At 31.4% G+C, this 20,541-nt stretch overlaps 1 protein-coding gene and 1 long non-coding RNA gene across 2 annotated transcripts; one reads left to right on the top strand and one right to left on the bottom strand.

Annotated features, from left to right (window-relative positions):
- Nucleotides 1-705: 705 nt before the first annotated feature.
- LOC149512930 (uncharacterized) lies at nt 706-3,190 on the top strand. Its single transcript, XR_016331130.1, has 3 exons — nt 706-1,589; nt 2,391-2,653; nt 2,749-3,190. It is a non-coding gene; the product is annotated as an uncharacterized LOC149512930 (long non-coding RNA).
- A 671-nt stretch (nt 3,191-3,861) lies between these two features.
- LOC111306270 (UDP-arabinopyranose mutase 1-like) lies at nt 3,862-6,661 on the bottom strand. Its single transcript, XM_022904172.2, has 4 exons — nt 6,140-6,661; nt 4,888-5,138; nt 4,607-4,775; nt 3,862-4,481 (listed from the first exon to the last, which is right to left on the bottom strand). Exons 1-4 carry the CDS (start codon nt 6,566-6,568, stop codon nt 4,149-4,151), a joined length of 1,182 nt encoding a protein of 393 aa, XP_022759907.2. The 5' UTR covers nt 6,569-6,661; the 3' UTR covers nt 3,862-4,148.
- Between the last annotated feature and the right edge of the window lie 13,880 nt (nt 6,662-20,541).

Below are 20,541 nucleotides of genomic sequence, written 5' to 3'. Positions count from 1 at the left end.
TAGCTTTATTTGGGGTTTTGGACAAAAAATGAAACTTACAGATAGAATATAAACCTTCCTTCCTGGACGACTCGGGTTGGTAATGCAACCATAACCTGAAAATTTCAAGTGTAAGACAAAAAATATGTTAATATTATTCAACGGATAAAGGACATGGATATACAGTTTAGTAATCAATCCCTAAACAAAACCAAGAGTGATAAATTCAGTGCACAAAAATTTACAAATTTCTGGCCAAGGTTGCTGCGGCATTCATTGCAATACACATCCACCACCGGATGACGATGGAGAAGCCGAAAAGATTCTACATCATCGGCCAGCACATTGACACTATATATCAAACACACATGATCAAATTATAATCACATTAACTTAATTACATAATGCTGGGAATATCATCTAGAGAAATTCAGCCCCATTAAGCAACAAATGAAACGTAGTTTGAGTCAATCCAATTAGATGTATCTTACGGATTTTGGCAGATGATTGCATTCAACTCTAGGTCCTGAAAATTGATTGAAAATACGCAGTGAGAAAGATTTGCCGAGTATTTTTTTTTTTTTAAGTATTCTTGCAAGCACATACAATTAAGCCCTCAAAAGAAAAGCAGTAACAATTCAAGAAGTTGATCCACTAAGCTTCCTTCCTATAATTCTTGACATAAAAGAATACAAATAACTGTCGAAGTATTGGTGATAAAAACAGATTCTTGATATCTCGGTGAAGCACAACCATGGTTTCCAGGAAGTTCTTTAAGATTTTGCAAAGAATTGTTACCTTGTAAAGGCGGTTTTCTGAGGACAGGACATGGTTTCTGCAAGTAAGGCTACGGCACATGTAGAAACTAGTGTTGGGAGTTTGAACAAATCTAATGGGTTGGTTTGCAGCAGGCTCCTGATCCATTGCAATCTTGGTTGATGAAAGACCTTTAGGAAAATGAACTAGCACTTTGAAACAATTGCCATACAAAAATGAAACAGTCAAAGTAAGATTATAATGTTGAGGAATATGGAAATAGATAAAAAGAGAAAAAAATTTAAGGTCATTGATTGAGAGTTTATACCAGTTATGAACGTCTAAAATGGGGTTTAACAGAGGGAGATTCTTGGCAGAGAAAAAGTGAGGGAGGAAGGGAGAAAATAAATGGAAATGGGTTTTTTATAGAGAATATGATAGGTTCAGTTTTCAGTTATAACTGCCAGACTGAAAGGGACTTCCCGTTAAAACACAGCTAAAAGCTTCAAACAGTGAAAATAAATGAAAACATAGTGTAAATTGGTTTGACTACTGACTCAAGGTCGGAGGTTATTTTTGCAGTTGCATGAAGTTAAAATCTCAGGATTTTATCCATCTTCAGCCTTATACTATATTCAACATTGTAATTGAACTCCTATTGTTTCCTGAATGCAGTTACAAGATCATCTTGAATTCATTTCTGAAAGATCTTTCATCAACCAAGGCTGCAATTACTTGCAATGGAGGGATCCTCAAATGTCATAAAAAAGTTTGATATAACTCCAGAAGCTCCTTTCTGTGTCTGCCATAGATGTACTACCCACATTGTGTCCATGTAACACTACATTTTCGAGGTAAGAACTCTTTCTCCATTTCTTTGCCTAATTAATATTCTTTCATGAATGCCATGTTTCGGGGATAACATGCTCATTCCAATTTGACACCTTCACTTGTGAGTTTCAATGAATCACTCTTTACTTTGCAAATCAAGAATGATATATAGAAAGGTCTTTTTTCCTCTTTACTGGTACTTGAACTGTTCTTGATGATCTTTTTATGGTTTTTTTTTTCAATTTTTTTAGTGAACTGTTTTTTTTTTTTGGTAATTATAAAGAAACTCATTGTTTAATGTTATTGAACTTTTATATATATATATATATATATATATATATGGAAGTTGTCAGAAATTTATTAGAAGTATATTACACAAATTTACTTTGATGGAAATGTAGAGCTGATAACATTTCTGCATATATTGAAGATTCAACTTCTTTACAGAACTAGTTGTGATTCAATCTAATTTGCAACTAGTATAATGTAATTTGAAGGAAAGAAAATAATCAAATGTGAAGTTGTTTTTCTTTGAACTTGAAAAGTATACCTTAGTTAGTTCATACCACCCTTATGAAATAGCACTCAACATGTTTGAGTTTCAAATCTTAGCACTGCAACTGCTTCCCTTATCCTCAGGCTGCATCACTTTTGTACAAAAAAAAAAAACGTAAGCTTATGAGTTATGACTGGAAATAAATACTATAATTGAAAACTTTAAGAAAATTACAAATGTTTCTCATTGTAGTGCATTGGAACACTGATGTTTTAGTAGGCAGTAGGCAATCCCGTGGCCAAACTACTATTTTTAATCCAATTTTCAGGATAAATGGCTTGAGGGAAAGCGGATCATCTTCAAGAATCCGTAAGATATATATTAGTTGGACACGGTCAACCAAATTCATGAAGAAACCCTTTTTCACCTTCTCTATAACTTTAGCTTCGAGAATCAGTAAGATATATATTTCGTTCCAATCATGTGTTCGACATGTAGTGTCAACCTGCTGATCATCGATAGCTTGGAACTTCATAAGAGGATTGGTAACCGCACAGTGCGTTGCACTGGACGTAAGATGTATCTAGCTAGGCAAGAAATTCGCAATTAAGTTCTTTACACTTCTCTTTATCCCTTCATTCCTAGAATAAAATCACTTATTTTTACTAAATACGGATAATATTCAGGTTCATGTGGAATCACCAAACAGAGTTCTGAGGGAAGGAAGAATTCTACTCAAAGTTTTTTTCAACATTGAATTCTATTCCAAATAAAGCTACTAGTACAAAAATTTCTGCTGGTATCGACTCAAAATCATGGGGTGCAGGAACAGGCTATTGTATTGGGATGGAAATAAAATGCTATATGCTGACACGGACAATCCATTGGAGAAGAATTGAACGACCATGACAATGGATATTCAAGGAAAAGAATGTCATTTCTGGTTAGGATTCTAGCTTGTTCTCCCTTTCACTTAGTTTATCCATGATGCTTTCACCTCCAACATACTATTGAGGAATTGCATTAGTTCATATATATCTGACATTTAGACTTTGCTTGGTCTGAAAGATACAAAAGGTTAAGGATTTTTTTTATATATAAGAACCCGTAGCTTAGGGGTATAGAAAAGGGTTACAGGTATTGGGATATAAACTCTAGACCTACTGAATGCACTTCTTAAAAGTGACCGTATGAATTAACTGAGCTAAACTCCAGGTTCAGAGTTAAAGATTGAATAGTAACTAATTCAGTGGTTAAGCTAATCATTAAGCAAAGCCTTAAATGATTCATATTTGTTTGACATTACCTTTTGGCAAAGTGGTCAGGTACTTAAAACGAGAGGTAAAGATTTTTGTAGGTTTGCAATTCAACCCTTTACTGCTCAAACCGGACCAACCAACCATGGAGAAAAGAATGATAGAATGCCCATTTACTTGTATTTGCTTCAATCTAAATATCTCCTCTTGAGGTTTATTCTCAAGGAGGGGAAACTTTTTCTAGCAGAGCAAAAGTATTTCAGTTGGCAACTCTTATCCCTCCATTCGCATAGGATCCATGACATGTTTGTTAGCCTTTCAAGGCTAAGCGAAAGCCAACATCAAGCTGCAATGACAGCTGATTCTTAGCAGAGAAAACATGCATGAACCAGACCACACAATTTGCAAAAATTTTTGAAGATACTAAGGGATCTCTATAGGAGATTTCCCACGAGGACAGTGAACCACAACTTGAGCTTAAATTTGGGCTTTTTCCCATTCCAAATTCCAAAAAAAGGAATGCATTTTATTACAAACTGGAAGTAATGCTAAATCAACTAATGCATTTTATTGTTGTAACTTCATAACGTAAAGTTAATAAATTACCTTACATCCCGCCAAAATCTAGTGAGGAAGAAGACAAATAAATAAAGGTACAATACAAGAAAAGAAAACTATTAATTCATTAACTGTAGGGAAATAATGGCCCCTGTGGCTAATGGAGTTTTTCTACTTTGCTTTGCCATTAAGCCTAGGAGCTCCAGCTGTGTTAAGCACATTCCAAGCTTTCAATATATGTGACCATGGCATCTTCATGTGTTGAAAATTTTCTAAGCTGTTTTGCCATTAGGGACAGAAGCTCCAGTTGGGTTGAGCTCATCCCAGGCTTCAATCCATGTGACCATGGCCTCAGCCAGCTTGTCAAAGTAGGGATCAACTTTACTAAGCTTGTCCTTGACCTGCTTGGCCAGTTCAATATAGCACTTTTGAACAGTGGTGCAGTCTTTTGGAAGGACAGCTTGTTGGAAGAATGGGATGATCTCTTCCTGCCAGAAGATACCCTTGTACTCCTTCCTTAGGTTGACAAACGGGTTGCTTGCTTTGCTGTGAAAAATGTAAGGTAGACCCGTTTTGACTCCCAATCCCAAATGGTCACATATCACCTAAACAATCATCAAGCAGGCAATGGAGATTAGTCTATAAAATTTCTGTATGGCATCCCTCCTTCTGATTGAAGAAGTGTAGACAGAAAGCAAAAATGTGATTCACGCAAATAACTCCAATGTACCTTGGTGCACCAGCCAGCCCACATATCGTCGTAGCGTCCAATTGGCTGACCGTCACCCATGAGTCCAAAGTACATGGCGGGGCCAATCAGCTCACGGTCGAAAGCCAAATTCATACCACACATGGGGAACAAGGTGCCCTTTGGAATTGTCAGAACAGCATCCACAAACCTGATTTATCATGAAAATTATTAATTAATCATTAATGACAGGAAGAAATATATGTGGAAAGGAATAAATATGTTTTCCTTCATTAAAATTTGAAAAAAAAAGGAGATCATACCTGGTATTCCTCTCAAGAGGCTTCACAAGTTGGGTCGGTGCATCATAATCTGGGATGTTCAGCCACAGGCCATGAGAAACAGCTGTTGGGACACCCTCACGAAGACTGAATGGGTATCCACGGACAAAATCTGCACCCTCTCTAAATGGGTCATACAAGGTGTTGAAGAAGAAGGGAGTGGATGGTGATAGCAGGTTCTTGATGTGCTGCTCAAGTGCATTGATTGCTTTGCCAGATGGGTCCTTAGCAACCTAATCATCAACAAGATACCATAGTTTGGTAGGGATGTTAATTTACTTATATTCTGAAAGAGACACCCAAGTCCTAATCATTTTAAATCATTATAGTTATAATTAATTAATGAGGTACAAAAACAATTACTCGCATAATCACCGCACAGAACATAAGTCCACTGTTCAGATCTTGATATTGCTGATTCATTATTTAGCAGGAACATATAATAACACAAACAGAGACAATCATGCAAGATTTTAGAATCTCACAGCTGTAGATCACAAGGCAACCAATTATTTAACAATGAGAAACATATATTTCCTTGATACAGGATGGAAAAGCTGCTAGAAGGGAATTCCATGTGAAAAGAATTTGAAATTCTATAATCAAATGCAAACCATGAGGCGTGAGGCAAATGGTAAGAAGCAAATGAAAACAGACTTTCCGTAATGCGACATCACGCTATAATAATAAGAAAAAAATGCTTAAATTAATTCAAATTATGAAGATCTGGCAAGCATGACCGTCCATTTAGAACTCAAGTTCAGAATCTTGAGGCGATTAGGAAATATGAATTGATTGCTGTATAAATTTAGTATTTGATAAAAGTAAACACAAATTACTTTCAGAAATTCAAATGATTACATGATGTGAAAGGCTTTCAAAGTAAATCTGAAACATACATTATTAGATTTCTCGTTTTTTTTATCCAAAATTTGCTAAAATTATGCCAAACATAAGTTGGGGGGAAGAGATTTAAAAGAAACATATTCATAGCAAATTAGATCAACCAAACTACCAAAGCATCCAAATCTCAAATCAAAATAATGAAAAGATTCAACTTTTGACCAAAACAACAAAAATCCAGATACTAAAATATTATAAAAAATCAAATCAAGAAAAATAAAAGCATCCAAATTTCCAAACAAAACAATGTAAAGATCCAAAATTTGACCAAAAGAACAAAATTCCAGATTCTAAAACCTCGCAAATAAGATACAAATAAAAAAGAACTTACAAAGCAGTCATCATCAATAGTAAAAATATACTTCTTCTTGGACACCAGGTAACCAAAGCAGCGGCAGGCAGAGTCCTTGAAGGAAATGCAAGAAGCCTTAGGACCCAGAATCCTGTTAATATCATTCCTGTTGTAAAGCTCATAGTCAAAGCCATCAGGGACCTTGATGGTCTTCGAAGGATCACCATCTTGAACAATGATAAGATGGTAGGGCTTAAAAAATGGCCTCCACATCTCAAGAAAGTCCAAGTTTCTTATAGTTGGAATAACAATGTCAAGCTCATCTTTCAGCTGAGGTACTGCCGGTGCTGCAGCCTGGGTTGCTGTTGCAGGCTCAACCATTGCTGCGAAAAAGAGAGTTTTTATCGGGGATTGATTGAAAGGTAGAGTTCGTATGGGAATATATATGGAGGGAAAGTGAGGAGGCATGTGAGAAACGAGTGAGGCGGCACGAGTGAAGGAAGAGAGAGGAGAAACGTGTAAGAGTTTCGCAGGGAACGAGGACTTTTTCAAAGGGGCAAAAGGCCCAAGTTTTAAGCTAAAGACTCGAGTTTTTGTCGATTTGAAACCCCAAAAAATTTTGGTTTTTTCCTTCACTTAATTTTAGTTGTAATAATTTCAAATTTAATATGATAATATAATATAAAAATAATATAATTTAAAATTTTAATAAAAATTATAAATAAATTTATCAAAATTTAAAAATATATATTTTATATTTTCATATTAATATTAATTATAATATACGATTTTTATATAAAATACGATATAAATATATAAATTATTAATATTTTATATGATACAAATTTATATTATGAAATCATTTAACTTACCTTATAGAAAACTTTTTTTTTACTTTTTATATATATTTTATATAATTTTTACATCATCAACCACTTTATATTTTAATTTCACATGAATATATACCTCAAATGAACACATTACATATTAATCACTGGAAAAGAAAAAAAAACAAGCATATAAAATGAAAGTGAAAATAGTTCATTTTCAGTGATTTTTTTAATATAGAAATGTTTTATTTTTATCCATCCAAACAAGGAACTTTTTTATTTTCTAATGGGAATTATTAATTTAATTGAAAGATCCAAATAAATAAATAAAATTAGGTGCTTTTTATTTGATAAAATTATTACATCTAAGGAAGTATAATTTAAAATATGAATACATGTGCTACAAATTTAAAATGAATTGAATTTATTAAATTTGAAGAAATCCAGCTATGTACATACAAATCGCGCAAAAGCTGGCATTGTGTAGGTCATAATTGACATTTTTTTTTCTGTCTTCCTTTCTTTAGTTTCTTTTTCAATAATATGTTTATATCATATTTAATTAGCAAATGGAATTAAAAAATATATAATTCATAATTACAAATTGCAATAAAATGATTTATATATGTAACAAAAGTACAGAAGTAAAAAATGAAACAATAAGAAGAAATTTATTTTTCATAGAAGTTGTACACATCTCTCATACTTTAATCTATAATATAGAAATGGATGATAAGCCAGAAATATTAGATTTAATGTTGGACATTGCATATGCTAATTTTTTGCTAGTGCAACTATTTGAGTAATGCTCTCACTAGAATGCATGCCCTTGAGTAACGCTCTCTATGGGGGTGGCGTTATTCATATTTAACCTATACTTTTTTATAAAAAATTATCAAATATATTAACAGTAAAATTTTTAAACTCTAGAAATGAGATTAAGATAATGATATATATTTTTTATATATTTAAAAAAATTAATTTTAAAAAAAAGTAAAACATATATTATCATCTAAACCTTATTTATGATGTTAAAAAAATTCTATTATCAATGTATCAAATAAATTTTTTATTATAATTTTATTAATTTTTAATTATAATAAAAATTAAATAAAAATTCATTAGTTATAAATATAAATTTTATACAAAATTTTGAATTATAATTACTTAATTATATATAATTATTATAAATGATATATTTCTATACACAAAACGTGCGTCCTGCAATAATGCTGCGCTGACGTGCATGTCCTAGAGCTTGCTTCGCTCTCCCTGAACAACGCGTCATGAGCAACACCCGCGATAATGCAGCTTGCAGATAGGTTACGCAAAGGTGAGCCTAAACAACCAGCCAAGGTGCATGTTTGCATGAAGAATAGTTGAATAAAACCGAGGATGGAAGGCAGGATTCATAGGTTCGTTTACTTTTTTGTTGTATTTATATAAGGGAGTTACAAAATCATTATCTGTCGAATTATATTAATTAACATAAATTAATTAGTAATTATTTTTATATTATATTATAATTTATTGAAATTAATAGTATGATTTTTATTAAATATGATGCGGTAGATTTTGTTGCTCTTGGAATCTCTATGCAAAATTCTTGATATTTCTCTCTAGAGTTTCCAACCACCGTATTTTTCACCTTTCTCACCCACCAACTTTCTTCATATCCCGTTTTTCCCATTTTGCTTATTTGAAACGTTTCTTTTTCTTATCAAAAAATTTCTTTACAAACATAAATACCAAGTGAGTAAATATTAATTAATATGATCGAGAATTACATGCTACGATATATTATTTACCCTAGCTAACGAATAAAAGAATTTAATCGATTTGCTTTCTACTATTACATCACATTCACACAATTATTTTTAAATTTTACCAATGTATTAACATTTTATTTTTGAACAAATCAATGTATTAACTTCGCCATGTGTGAAAAAGTGAGTATTACCAACACGTATTATTAGTAACTTTATTGTATGTCTGTGTTTCAAATAGGACGACATGAATTAATACTAGTTTTTGACACACCTATTTTATGAATCCAATGATAAATTAATTATTTAAATAAATATTAAAAAATGTTACATACCTAATATATAAAATTAAGGGTATAAATTAATAGAGTTTTTGATGAATTTTTTGTGAACTTGTTTGATTTTTATTCGTTAATATTCGTTTTTGGTTCATTTATTAAACTTAACAAAAAATCTTGATTAATATTTTTATATTTGTATATTAAATAAATATAACATGAATAAAAGTGTGTTTGATTTTTATATTCGTAAATAAATTCGTTTAATATTTGTAAAAAAATTCGTTTAATATTTATAAACAAGTTTAATTATATTAATTCATCTAAACTTTTAAAAGTTGACAACTTTAAATTTTAACATCTTTTAACATTTTATAAACTATCATATAAAATTTATATCGTTAAAAATTATACATGAATGGAATAAAAATTTTCTTTAACTTTTGAAAAACGTTATTATGAAATAATTTTTATGTGTAAATATAAATGCTTAACTAAGTTTAAATGTAGAAAAATAAAAAATGAAAAGCTTACCTAAACACCTATCCCGTATCGGTACAACAATCAAGAGGAAGAGCAAATCTATAAATAACCTTTGCCAACCACTTATCCAAGCAAAAATGACAAAATTTGAAAAGCCGGTGGCCGTTGGCCTACTTGATAATAGGCTTTAATTGGCCATAATTCTTTTACATTGGATTTGAACATTTTTGTTAATAAAAAAGTGAGTTTTTTTGTTCTCACTGGTATAAGTAGGGAGCTCGTTATAGGCTCGTGTTCGACTCAAGACTCAGCTTCGATTCAAAACTCAATAAACATAAACGAAGTGAATTTTAAGTTTGATTAAAAGTTCATTTATGTTCGAGCTCATCAAAGTTTATTGAACCAAACTTGAATACGTGAGTGTTTGACTCGATTTGATTTATTTACAATCTTACATGAAAGAGAACAAAATATAAATAATTGAACATACAATTTTAAATTAAAAAAATAAAAATAATTATCAATTTAAATAGAAGTATTTTAAATCATAATTTTAAGGAAGGTGAAAAACCAATATATTCTGATTAATTTTAATTTTTGTTATTACATTTGAAGTTTTAATTTTTTTTTAAATTCACCAATTGAGTTGGTGTTGTGTCATCAACTCAAGTTTTATAGTATTAATTTACCATAGATTGATGAAATGTAAAAACTTTTTTATATATCTTTCTTTTAATTATATGAAAATTAAGATAAAATTCGATTTTAATGTATTAAATTATGTTACAATTTTAAAATTTTTTTTATAAATTTAATGTTTTATAATTTTTAATGTTTAAAATAAATATATATGTCAATAAATTTAAAACATAAAAAGTAAGACTTTTAAATATTTTAAAAATACACTAATTTTGAAACATAAAAAAATAAAAAAAACGACAGCGGTAATTTTAAACAAACACAATGATGAATTACGATTACTTTAGCATTTAAAAGAAAAAAAAAAAAAAACGTAATCATTATGATATTTTTTTCCACCGACGAGGACGGGCTTCCTTTCTTATAAATCATTCGATGCGGAGTGAAAAGTGGAAGGCTTAAAAGGGCGCTTTGATTTTATTGGACTTAATGGGATACGTGTTTCCCAGATAAAACCAGAAAGAAAAAAGAAAACTTATCAATTAAATTATTTAGATTTGAAGTCGTTGAAAATCTTTTGCCTTAATTTTCGGAGTTAATTGTGGCTTTTAATATCAATTAAATTTAGCATGATAATTACATGAGTTACAATTTATGATCAAATTTTAATATTTATAATTTTTATTATTAAATTACGGTTTTTTAATAAAACAAAAGCCGACCATAAACATTGGCCCCTTTATTACTTTTCTAATTTCAATTCTCTTTGAATAGGAAAGGAATTTCATTGACTTGCTGATTTTCACCAACTTTGTAACTTTTCGGTCCGTCAATAACAAAAATAATAATCATAATTTTAAATTTATTATTATTATTATTATTATTATTGAGGCTTGATAGGATAAAAATGTTCCAAGTATTTTCACAATTAATGTTTTAATGTTTGCATATTGCATGTTATAGATCAATTTATTTGAAGAATAATTGAAATAATAAAATTATAAATTATTTTATTTTTATACGAAAAAGTCACAACTTAAAAATATGAAAATTTCTTTTTTTGTTTATAACGAATATTATAGATCTGTATTTAAAATTTTTATCCAAACTTATCTCCCCTCACTTTTATTAATTGAATCAAGCTCGAGCATGTAGTATAATTTTTTTTTTTTAAATCGTAATTTAAGGATTGGAGAATAGTTATATTTTAAAATTTAAATTTAAATTAATTGAATTAAATTTTAAATTTAATTCAATTGTGAATTTGTTCGGAATTGTCTTTCTTGGGATGCCTGTTGAGTAAATTGCAAATTCCATTCCCCCAGTTAGAGACCTACCGTACCATGTGAGATTGATGAAAAATGAAACCTCGTTCACTGAAAGCTTGGTTAGGCAGTAAAGCAGTATGCTCTAGTCAACAGAAGTTCCTTTTGAAAACGTCAAAATGTTGGGCACTTTCCACTGAAACAAGTTGGAAAATACACACAAATTCGATCCCAGAGTTCCAAACCAGGATCTCTTTAGAGTCAAAATGGCTTCCAAATATTTCCTTTCAAGATGGGTGATAAACAAATCAAGCGATATAAGCTTCATTCCACTATTAATTTGCACTAGGCAAGATGAATTTGAAAGGGTCCAATCTGCTTTAAAAAGGAAAATCTTCTCACTGCTACATTGTTGACTTGGTCAATATATATATGTATATATATATATCATCTCTTTGATTGGGGATTGTGGGACTCAAACAAAGATACAATTAATTACAGCACTGCCAGTTCCTACTATTTTTAACAAAATAACAGATTCATTCAAGGCTGAATTGTCTCTCAAATTTACTCTCAAGTCAATTATTGAAAGACTTTTGTGTAAATTGGGGACTTGACAAATGGGATTCTTAGTTCATTAACCTTCATTTCATTTGCTTTTTCTTTTGGGACGGAGAAATTCTTCCTGTAATTTTTTATAAAATATTGGAACAAAATTACAAGCTATTTTCTCATCCATAAATTTTTCTTTGACAAAATCAGGAATATATCATGAGCAAAACAAAAAGAAAAAAAAAATCGTGGAAGAAGTAATAATCAAGAATGAATTGTTAATAACCATTAGAGATTGTTTTGGGTTGTGAGGTGTATATGAAAGTTGGCACTGAAAATAACTTCATCTTCTTGTCGTCGGGAAGGAGATGATAAGAAAGGCGAGCGCCACTTATTCTTCAAGTCTAATGATATTGTAAACACCATTTTTTTAAATTATTATTATTATTATTTATTTAATTTTTTTCTTTTTTCTTCTTCTTTATTCGATTCAAGTTGACTAAGCATAAGTGCATTAAATCACTCTCTCTAAAATTCAAAATCACCACTAGCAGTCGTCGACACTAGTCAACGCGTGAATGTCAGTTTATCATGCCAATTGAAAAAATGAGACTCGAATCCCTGAAGATTTGAGATTTGAATCCCAGCAAGCTCTATAAATAGAGTTTGTAATTTGCAAAAAATGAGGGAATCGAAAAAAGAAGGTGAAAAAAATTGAAAAAAAAAAAGAGCTTTCTGTAAAAAAAAACAAAGCCATTTTGTAGAAACAAAAAAAAAAGGCAGAAACAGTCCCTTGGAACTGAGAACCTAGCGCCGAAGAAGCTACTTACAAAAAAAAATCAGTTTTAGTTTAAAAAAAAAACCTAAAAGTTTGAGCCCCGATATACGATTATCATGGCTGTTTTTAGCGAAAATATGGCCGGATCTGGAACGAGGACAAAAAAAAGAAGCTTTTGGGAGATTGTGAAATTTTTCGACCACTGGTGATGGTGACCGGTGATCGGCAAACGACGGCGACAATGGCGGAAGAGCAGCTGGTCGACGATTTTTTTCTGGCTGAGTAAAAAAAAAAGAAAATTTTTTTCTACTAAAGGAAAAGAATGAATGAAATTTTTTTTTTTACTTTTATATAGAAGACTAAACCCAAAACGACGTTGTTTCAATAACGCCCAAAATGTCATCGTTTTGAGACTTGAGAATCTGCACGTCGACCCGCAACCCGACTCTGGATCCGTGCAATCGACCCGATGACCCTTTCCCCTTTTGACTCCTGATCGATTCATCTGAATCAACCCAAACCGGGCTGAACTGTCCCTAAATCGCTAGACCGAACCGAGCCGTCGATCCAACTAGACCTGCGTTGACCGAACCGTTGACCGGTCCGGTTCAGGTAAAAAAAAATTTTTTTGAATTTTTTAAAAGATTTTTTTAAATATTATTTTTGTTAATTTAATTATTTTTATTAAATTTATACATGTAAAAATGTATAAATTTACCAAAATAAATTTTTATTGTTTTATAATATTTAGTAATATAAAATTGATAAAAAAAATAAGAAAAGAAAATTTTATCCAATGATGAGTTTAAAGGTATTCCGAGTAATGATGCCTATGAAATCTCTAGATGAGAAAATTTTTTTTTTAAAATACTACCAGTGTAATGGAGTATTTATAAAAAATTTTTAATACAATAAAAATTTTCTTTTTGTTAACAATAAATAAAAATTAATTAACAAATTAAGAATAAGTAATATAAACAAGGAAAAAAGGAAATTTTATCTAATGATTAGATTTTAAAAGTATTCTGAGTAGAGATGCTTTAAGAAATCCCTAGGTGAGAAGATTTTTTTTTTAAATATTACCAACGTATTGAAATATTTATAGAAAATCTTCAATATAATAAAAATTCTTTTTTTTTTCAAAATTTAAAATAAAAAAATTAATAAAATTTTTGAAAATGAGAATAAAATGTGTGCATCAACATGTTATTATTTGCATTGTATATATGACATAATTTTTTTACGAAAAGTAAATTCAGACCTCCAAAGATGAGATTCTAAAGTATTTTGAAAAGTGATGCCTAAGAAATCTCTAGGTGAGAAAAAGTTTTTCTAATGTTACCAACGTACGGGAACATTTTAGAAATTATTTCAATAAAAAAGGTTCTAATTTATTTTTCTCAAATAATATTTGAATATAAAAACAATAAATAAAAAATAAAAAAATCAAGAAAATTAATTTTCAAATATCGAAAATAAGACTGTTTTTATCAAAATCAAAGGATAACATGTAGTAATTGATACCGTTTAAACGGGCGCTGTGGGGGTGCTAATCCTTCCCCATACGTAATCGACTCCTGAACCCAGACTATTGCGCAGACCTTAAAATTATATTTTTAATAAATTTTAATTAATTTTAAGATTTCATTAAAATGATATGTTTTAATAGGTGACCAATCGCACCTAGCCAAAACAATATTGGTGGCGACTCCGTTATTTTTTTATTTCGTTTTCAAATTCATGAGACAGATACAAAATCGTTACGACAGCTTGACGACTCCACTGAGGATAGCCATTTGTTTTTAAGAGTCAGGCCAAAATTAACTACGTGTTATTCTCAATTTTTGATTTAAACAGTCCTAATTGATTTCTTAGATTTTTATTTTTCATTTTTAACAAAAAAAAAGTAAAAAAAAAAAAAACAAATCAAAAACAAAAAAAGTTCACACACATTTCTTTTACTATGTTTATTTTTTACTTTATTTTTTTGTATATATTACTCTCAATAAATTAGGATACATTTGCACACACATGACATGCTGCATGAGCTCTATACCCAAGCTCTATCCCTTATAGGAGGAAGTAAAGCACCTATGCCCTCGTGAGGTGATAACCTCCGTAATGGCAAGCGAAATACTTTCACTCAAATTGAACCCTTTCTGTTCGTAGCCTTAATGGGTAAGGATTGGGATCCCTTACTAGTCTAACGTAGATGACAGTGAAGAACAATTTGAAAACTTTTAGACACGTGTCAATCCAAACTCAGCATGTAATAAGCCTAGAAAACCAACGTTAGGTACAACCTCATCTACTTTCTTGTAGGAAATACCTAAGAATAAAAGTTGTGTGTAATACAAAACAAAACAAAAAATCTTAAAAAAAAAATTTTGTTTTCAAACCCCATCCTCACACTAATTCAATTTTGTTTTTCTTTTCTTTTTTTTACATAAATCATATCATACAGTTCTGCATCAAGATATTTTCTCTAGGACATATTTCTCCCCAAAAAGTTTTCATGGATCTCGTAGAACTTCAGATTTGCTTATCCTCAGTCAGTGTCTCATGTGAGCCATATAATGAAACATATGTTTGGTCAAAAGAAGCCCAACAAAGTAATGCAGATTGCTTACCTATCGGTTATGTGTCAAAGTTGTCCAAGAAGGTGTATTTGGATCTCACACAGAATGATTTAAAAAATTTAGATGCTATCTAGAGACAATTAAATGAAAAAAGAAAAGAAAGCTTTTGTAAGAAGTATAGGCAGATTGTATCCCTCATTTCAGTAGTGATCAATGAGCAATTGATAAGGGCAGCTATACAATTTTGGGATCCATCCTATAGATGCTTCATTTTTAATCAAAAAGATTTTATGCTAACTATTGAAGAGTATTCGATTTTGCTCAGGATAAAATTACAGTGTCCAAACAAAGTATTCACCCGAAAGCCAAAATTAGGTTATCGTAAAAAGTTGGCCAAGCTTATGGAGGTTAAAGTGAAAACCATTGATTCCTTTGTAAAGCCTAAAGGTGAACATCTAGGCATTCATTGGGACTTTCTCTGAAACTTCATTTAGAAGCATTTAAATGATGACAAAGGCATGGCTGTGTTTGCTTTATCATTGAATGGCATGGTAATCTTTTCAAAGACTTTGGGTTACATTGAGATAACTGTGGTAGATTTTTTCGAGCAAATTCAAACCCAAACAATTAATCTTTCACCAGGGTCTTAGCAGAAACTATTCGATCATTGAATCTCTGTCGATGAAATGGAAAAGGACGGTTCATAAGATGTGCACCGTTATTATATTTGTGGATTAGAAGTCATTTTAAATGTGAAAAGAGTGTATTTTCAAAGTCATATCTATAAAACAAAGCACCAATTGAAGAGTTCTACAAGAGTTCATGGCCAATATTAAAAATTAAGGAAGAATGGGTCATTTTCTTATGAAAGATTACTGATTATGAAATTGAATGGATGGCACCTTAGATGCCTCGAGTGCCTTTGTTGTATCGTGGAGGAAATGAGCCGTGGATACCATTGTTAGGATTATGGGGTATTGTAAGTTACGTTGCGTTGATGGTGCTTAGGTAATTTGGTGCAAAGCAATTTGTTCTTGCCACTTATGGCTTAGCCCAAGTGGAATTCATTTACGGGAAACTAAATTCACCAAGAACCTCAGAGCAGTTAATCCAAACATGAAAAAAGACATGAAGAATGAGATTAGGGCCTCTCATCAACAAAGTCACTCATGATTACCAGATTTAAAAGCAAGGCAGCCTAGAGACATAGTACTCTCTCCTGATGATAGCTCATACCAATTAGCTAATCTTTCAACAAAAAGTTCAATTATCAGAAGTTGAGCTTGTGAAGAAAAAATTAGAAGCTGAAAAAAAAAATGAAAAGATAAAATTTAAGACTTCGTGAGAATGTGAGACAACTAAAATATGAAGCAGAGATACAAATGAACAGATTAGAGAAAATCATAAAAGAACGAGATATGGCTAATAGTGATTTGTAAGATCTATACCAAGAAAATAAGAGGTTACGAATCCAATTCAAAACTGAAAAAGTCACTAAGTCTTACTTTAGTCAACAACACGAAATGGATGAGCTCCAAGAAAAAATAAACTAATGAAAAGGTAAAGCTCAAGAAAAGCAAGAGGAGACCACTAGAAATTTTCAAGAATGCCATAATTAGAAGGGGTTATACTCTACAACATCAGCAAGATTGGTGGAATGCTAAAAAGAAAAGGAAAGGTTGAAAGCCATGCTTGTAAAAAAAAAAAAGAAAGCATTTTAAAGTACTAAATGAAAAAAAATCATTTCATCGGATAATCCGAGGATTGGAGCTACAACTGCAAGATCACAAGAACCATATTTTAGTAATGATAGATGAGTGGCATAGAAAGAAAAAAGATTGGATCTTCACATGTGATTCAGAAAGAGATGCTCGCATAATGTGAAAAGTAGAAAGTTTAGGGAGGTAACAGTACATAGAGCATATAACCAGTCAAGTTTGTAAGGCAATAAAAAAGGCACGAAAAATGGTTGAAAAGGTAGAAGCATTAAGACAAGAAGTCAATCCTATAAGAGAATATAGATAACGCCTAGTAAACTTTCTAGATGAGGTAAAAGACCATTATGAGCAAGTCAAACGCTTCTATGGATATAATTCTAGGATGATAAATCTCATGTAATCAAAGTTGTATGGAATCAATGAAAAATTCTAGTATTGAAATTTGTCCAAGAGCAAATATTTTTCACTTGCATTCATGCATCATTTGTACCATTTTTGTTTTTTTTTAATTTCAAAAAAAATATAATAAAAATTTCGACACATGGCATTCTGATTTTTCTAAAAATTTTATGGTAACAAAGGTTCAAGAATAGCTCGCCCTTCAAAAATTTTGACTCAACCCACTCGTCATTCATACAACACCAGGACTCAAACAAGAATTATAGAACAAGAACAAACCAGTCGATTTGAGAGAATCAAGAAAGCTTAAGAAGAACTAAGAGGGGATCTCAGTACAATAATGGATATGCTTAGGAAACTTGATAAGGAAAAAGCAGTAGAAGAAAATCTCAGCTTTCAAGAGTAATTGCCAGACATGGTGGATCCTGTTTACCCTCTAGGTTTGAGCTACAATCGATTCAACCTTCTCAAGAAACTAGAGTACAAATTTTTATTCCGGATGGATATCCCCATCCTTATTCAGGTATGACATCCACACTTGCTTTGGAACAATTTTAAAATTTTGTTAATCTTGTTATGATGAAAAAACCACCTGAGCCAATCCTAGTTCCTGATTTAGATGATCCCAAAGAAAGAGAAAAGCTGGGGATAAAGATATCTGAGAAAGTGAAAGATAATAGTGCCCAAAAAAAAATAAAGTTATTAGAAGAAAGGCTTAGTGCAGTGGAAGGAATGAATTTTTATAGTTCCACAGATACAATCGAGCTTTGTTTAGTCCCTGATATGATCATTCTGCCTAAATTCAAGGTCCCTGAATTTGAAAAATATGATGGCACAAAATACTCGATGACCTATATCATCATGTATTGTCGAAAGATGGTAGCATATGCTCGCGATGAGAAGTTGTTAATGCACATATTTCAAGATAGTCTTACGGGTTCTGCAGCTAGATGTATATTTAATTAGATAAGACTCGTATTCATTCTTGGTAAGAGCTTACAAAGGCATTCTTTACACAATATCGGCATGTCACAAATTTGGTTTCAGATCGTCTATCTCTACAAAGTATGAAAAAAAAAGTAACTAAAAATTTTAAAGAGTATGCACAAAGATGGAAAGATGTGATTGCACAAGTCCATCCTTCTCTGACCAAGAAAGAGACAACTGTTTTATTTGTGAATAGTATGAAAGCACCATACTATGAGAGATTGATAGGTAATGCAACCAAGAACTTTACAGATATGATGATATCAGGTGAGATTATCGAAAGTGCTATAAAGAATGGTAAACTCGATACAGGAGAGACAAGTGAAGTAAAGAAAGGTGGAGTTCCCAAAAGAAAAGAGAATAAAGCTCAAGCAATAAACTATGTGGGACAATAGTTCAGAGGTTTCATGCCCTACTCTATACTAGTCTACCAAACCCATTACCCTTTCGTAAACAATGTTACATCCATCATCCATCCATATCAATCATACCAACCACTACAACCACTAGCTTATCCATCCTATTTTCAGCCATCTTTTTTAACACCCACCTATTCCTATAACTGTCCTACTATACCTACAAGACCAGAATGCAGACCTAATAGTGGTCCAAGTGCCCTAAGAAATACAAAAAAAAAACTCACTTTCGATCTCATTCCCATGACATACACAGATTTGTATCCCTGACTTGTTAAGAAACATTTACTTGCTCCTATTATTGTTGAACCTTTGAAACCTCTGTTTCTTAAATGGTATGACCTCAATTCGTATTGTGATTATCACTATAAAAATTTAAGTCATTCCACTAAGAACTATACTGCTTTAAAGCGTAAAGTGCAGGGATTAATCAATGAAGAGATGTTAAACTTTGATACCAATCAACAAGGGACTCCAAATGTTAATAGGAACCCTTTACCGAATCATACTAGGCTATCAATAAATGCTTTGGTTGATGGGCAAACAAGCTATGTGAAAAGAAGAATAGAATAGGTCAAAACTCTTATGGCTAAAATGTTTGAGCCTTGATCAAAGCTGATATATTGAAGCCAATAGAATCTCAGAATTGCTCTAAAATAATTAACTCAACTAAAAGCTGCAATTATCACAATAGTGCTTTGGGGTATTCTATCGAAAGTTATCACCAATTTCATCAAAAAGTGCAAGAGTTGATGGATATAGGCCAGATAAAATTTTACGAAGAAAGAAAATAGTTGGCAAAAATTAAAGTGTCTATCATTGATTCAAAGAATAAGTTTGTGCGTAGATTGATAACTATCTATTATGATGAAAAGGTGACATTGAAGCTAGAAAAGTTAGTCTCCCGACTAGTGGTGACAATTAAAGTTTTTGGTCTTTTTCTATATCAAAATGATAAAGCAGTGTCATGAAAGTATGATTGTGATGTCATAGTCAATCCAAATACTGCAAACATAACGGGTGTAAGAGGCATGACCCGAAGTGAGAGATGTTATACTCCAAAAGATTTAAAGAAAGCTAGAAAAAAAAAAGTAAAGGTAGAAAAAAAAGAGAAAAGTCAAAATAATCTTGTCACAGTCTCAGGAAAAGAATTTTAGAAGCCAGTCTCTGAGAGTGAAGCTTATGAATTCTTAAAGCTAATAAAACATAACAAGTATAGCATGGTAAAATGTTGAACAAAATGTCAACTAGAATTTTACTATTGTCGTTATTGCTTAGCTCAGAGTCACATCGTAATGCTCTATTGAAAGTGCTAAATCAGGCATATATGTCTCACAGTGCTTCTATTGAATATGTGAAACAGCTTGTTGGCAATCTGATAATTACAAACTATATCTCTTTTAGTGATGAAAAAATTTTTCTTGAAGGTTGTAAAAATACCAAGGCTCTCCACATTACTGTTAAATGTAAGAGTCATATAATGGCTAAGGTTTTGATTGATAATGACTCATCCATCAATGTTTTACCTATGACTACTCTAGCAAAACTCTATGTTGATGAATCTTATATGAAACCTAGTCATATGATAGTTCAAACCTTCGATGAGACCCGAAGAGAGGTATTGAGGACATAGAAATACCATTACAGAATGGTCCATACACTTTCAATGTGAAATTCTAAGTTATAGATATTTCTCTTTCATACAGTTACTTATTGAGTAGACCATGAATTCATATGAAAGGTGCTATTCC

This window comes from Durio zibethinus, chromosome 21 (genome assembly GCF_047325235.1).
Source record: "Durio zibethinus cultivar Kanyao isolate XHJ-2024 chromosome 21, ASM4732523v1, whole genome shotgun sequence".
Taxonomy (NCBI): domain Eukaryota; kingdom Viridiplantae; phylum Streptophyta; class Magnoliopsida; order Malvales; family Malvaceae; genus Durio; species Durio zibethinus.
This window is presented reverse-complemented; position numbering and strand designations above follow the sequence as displayed.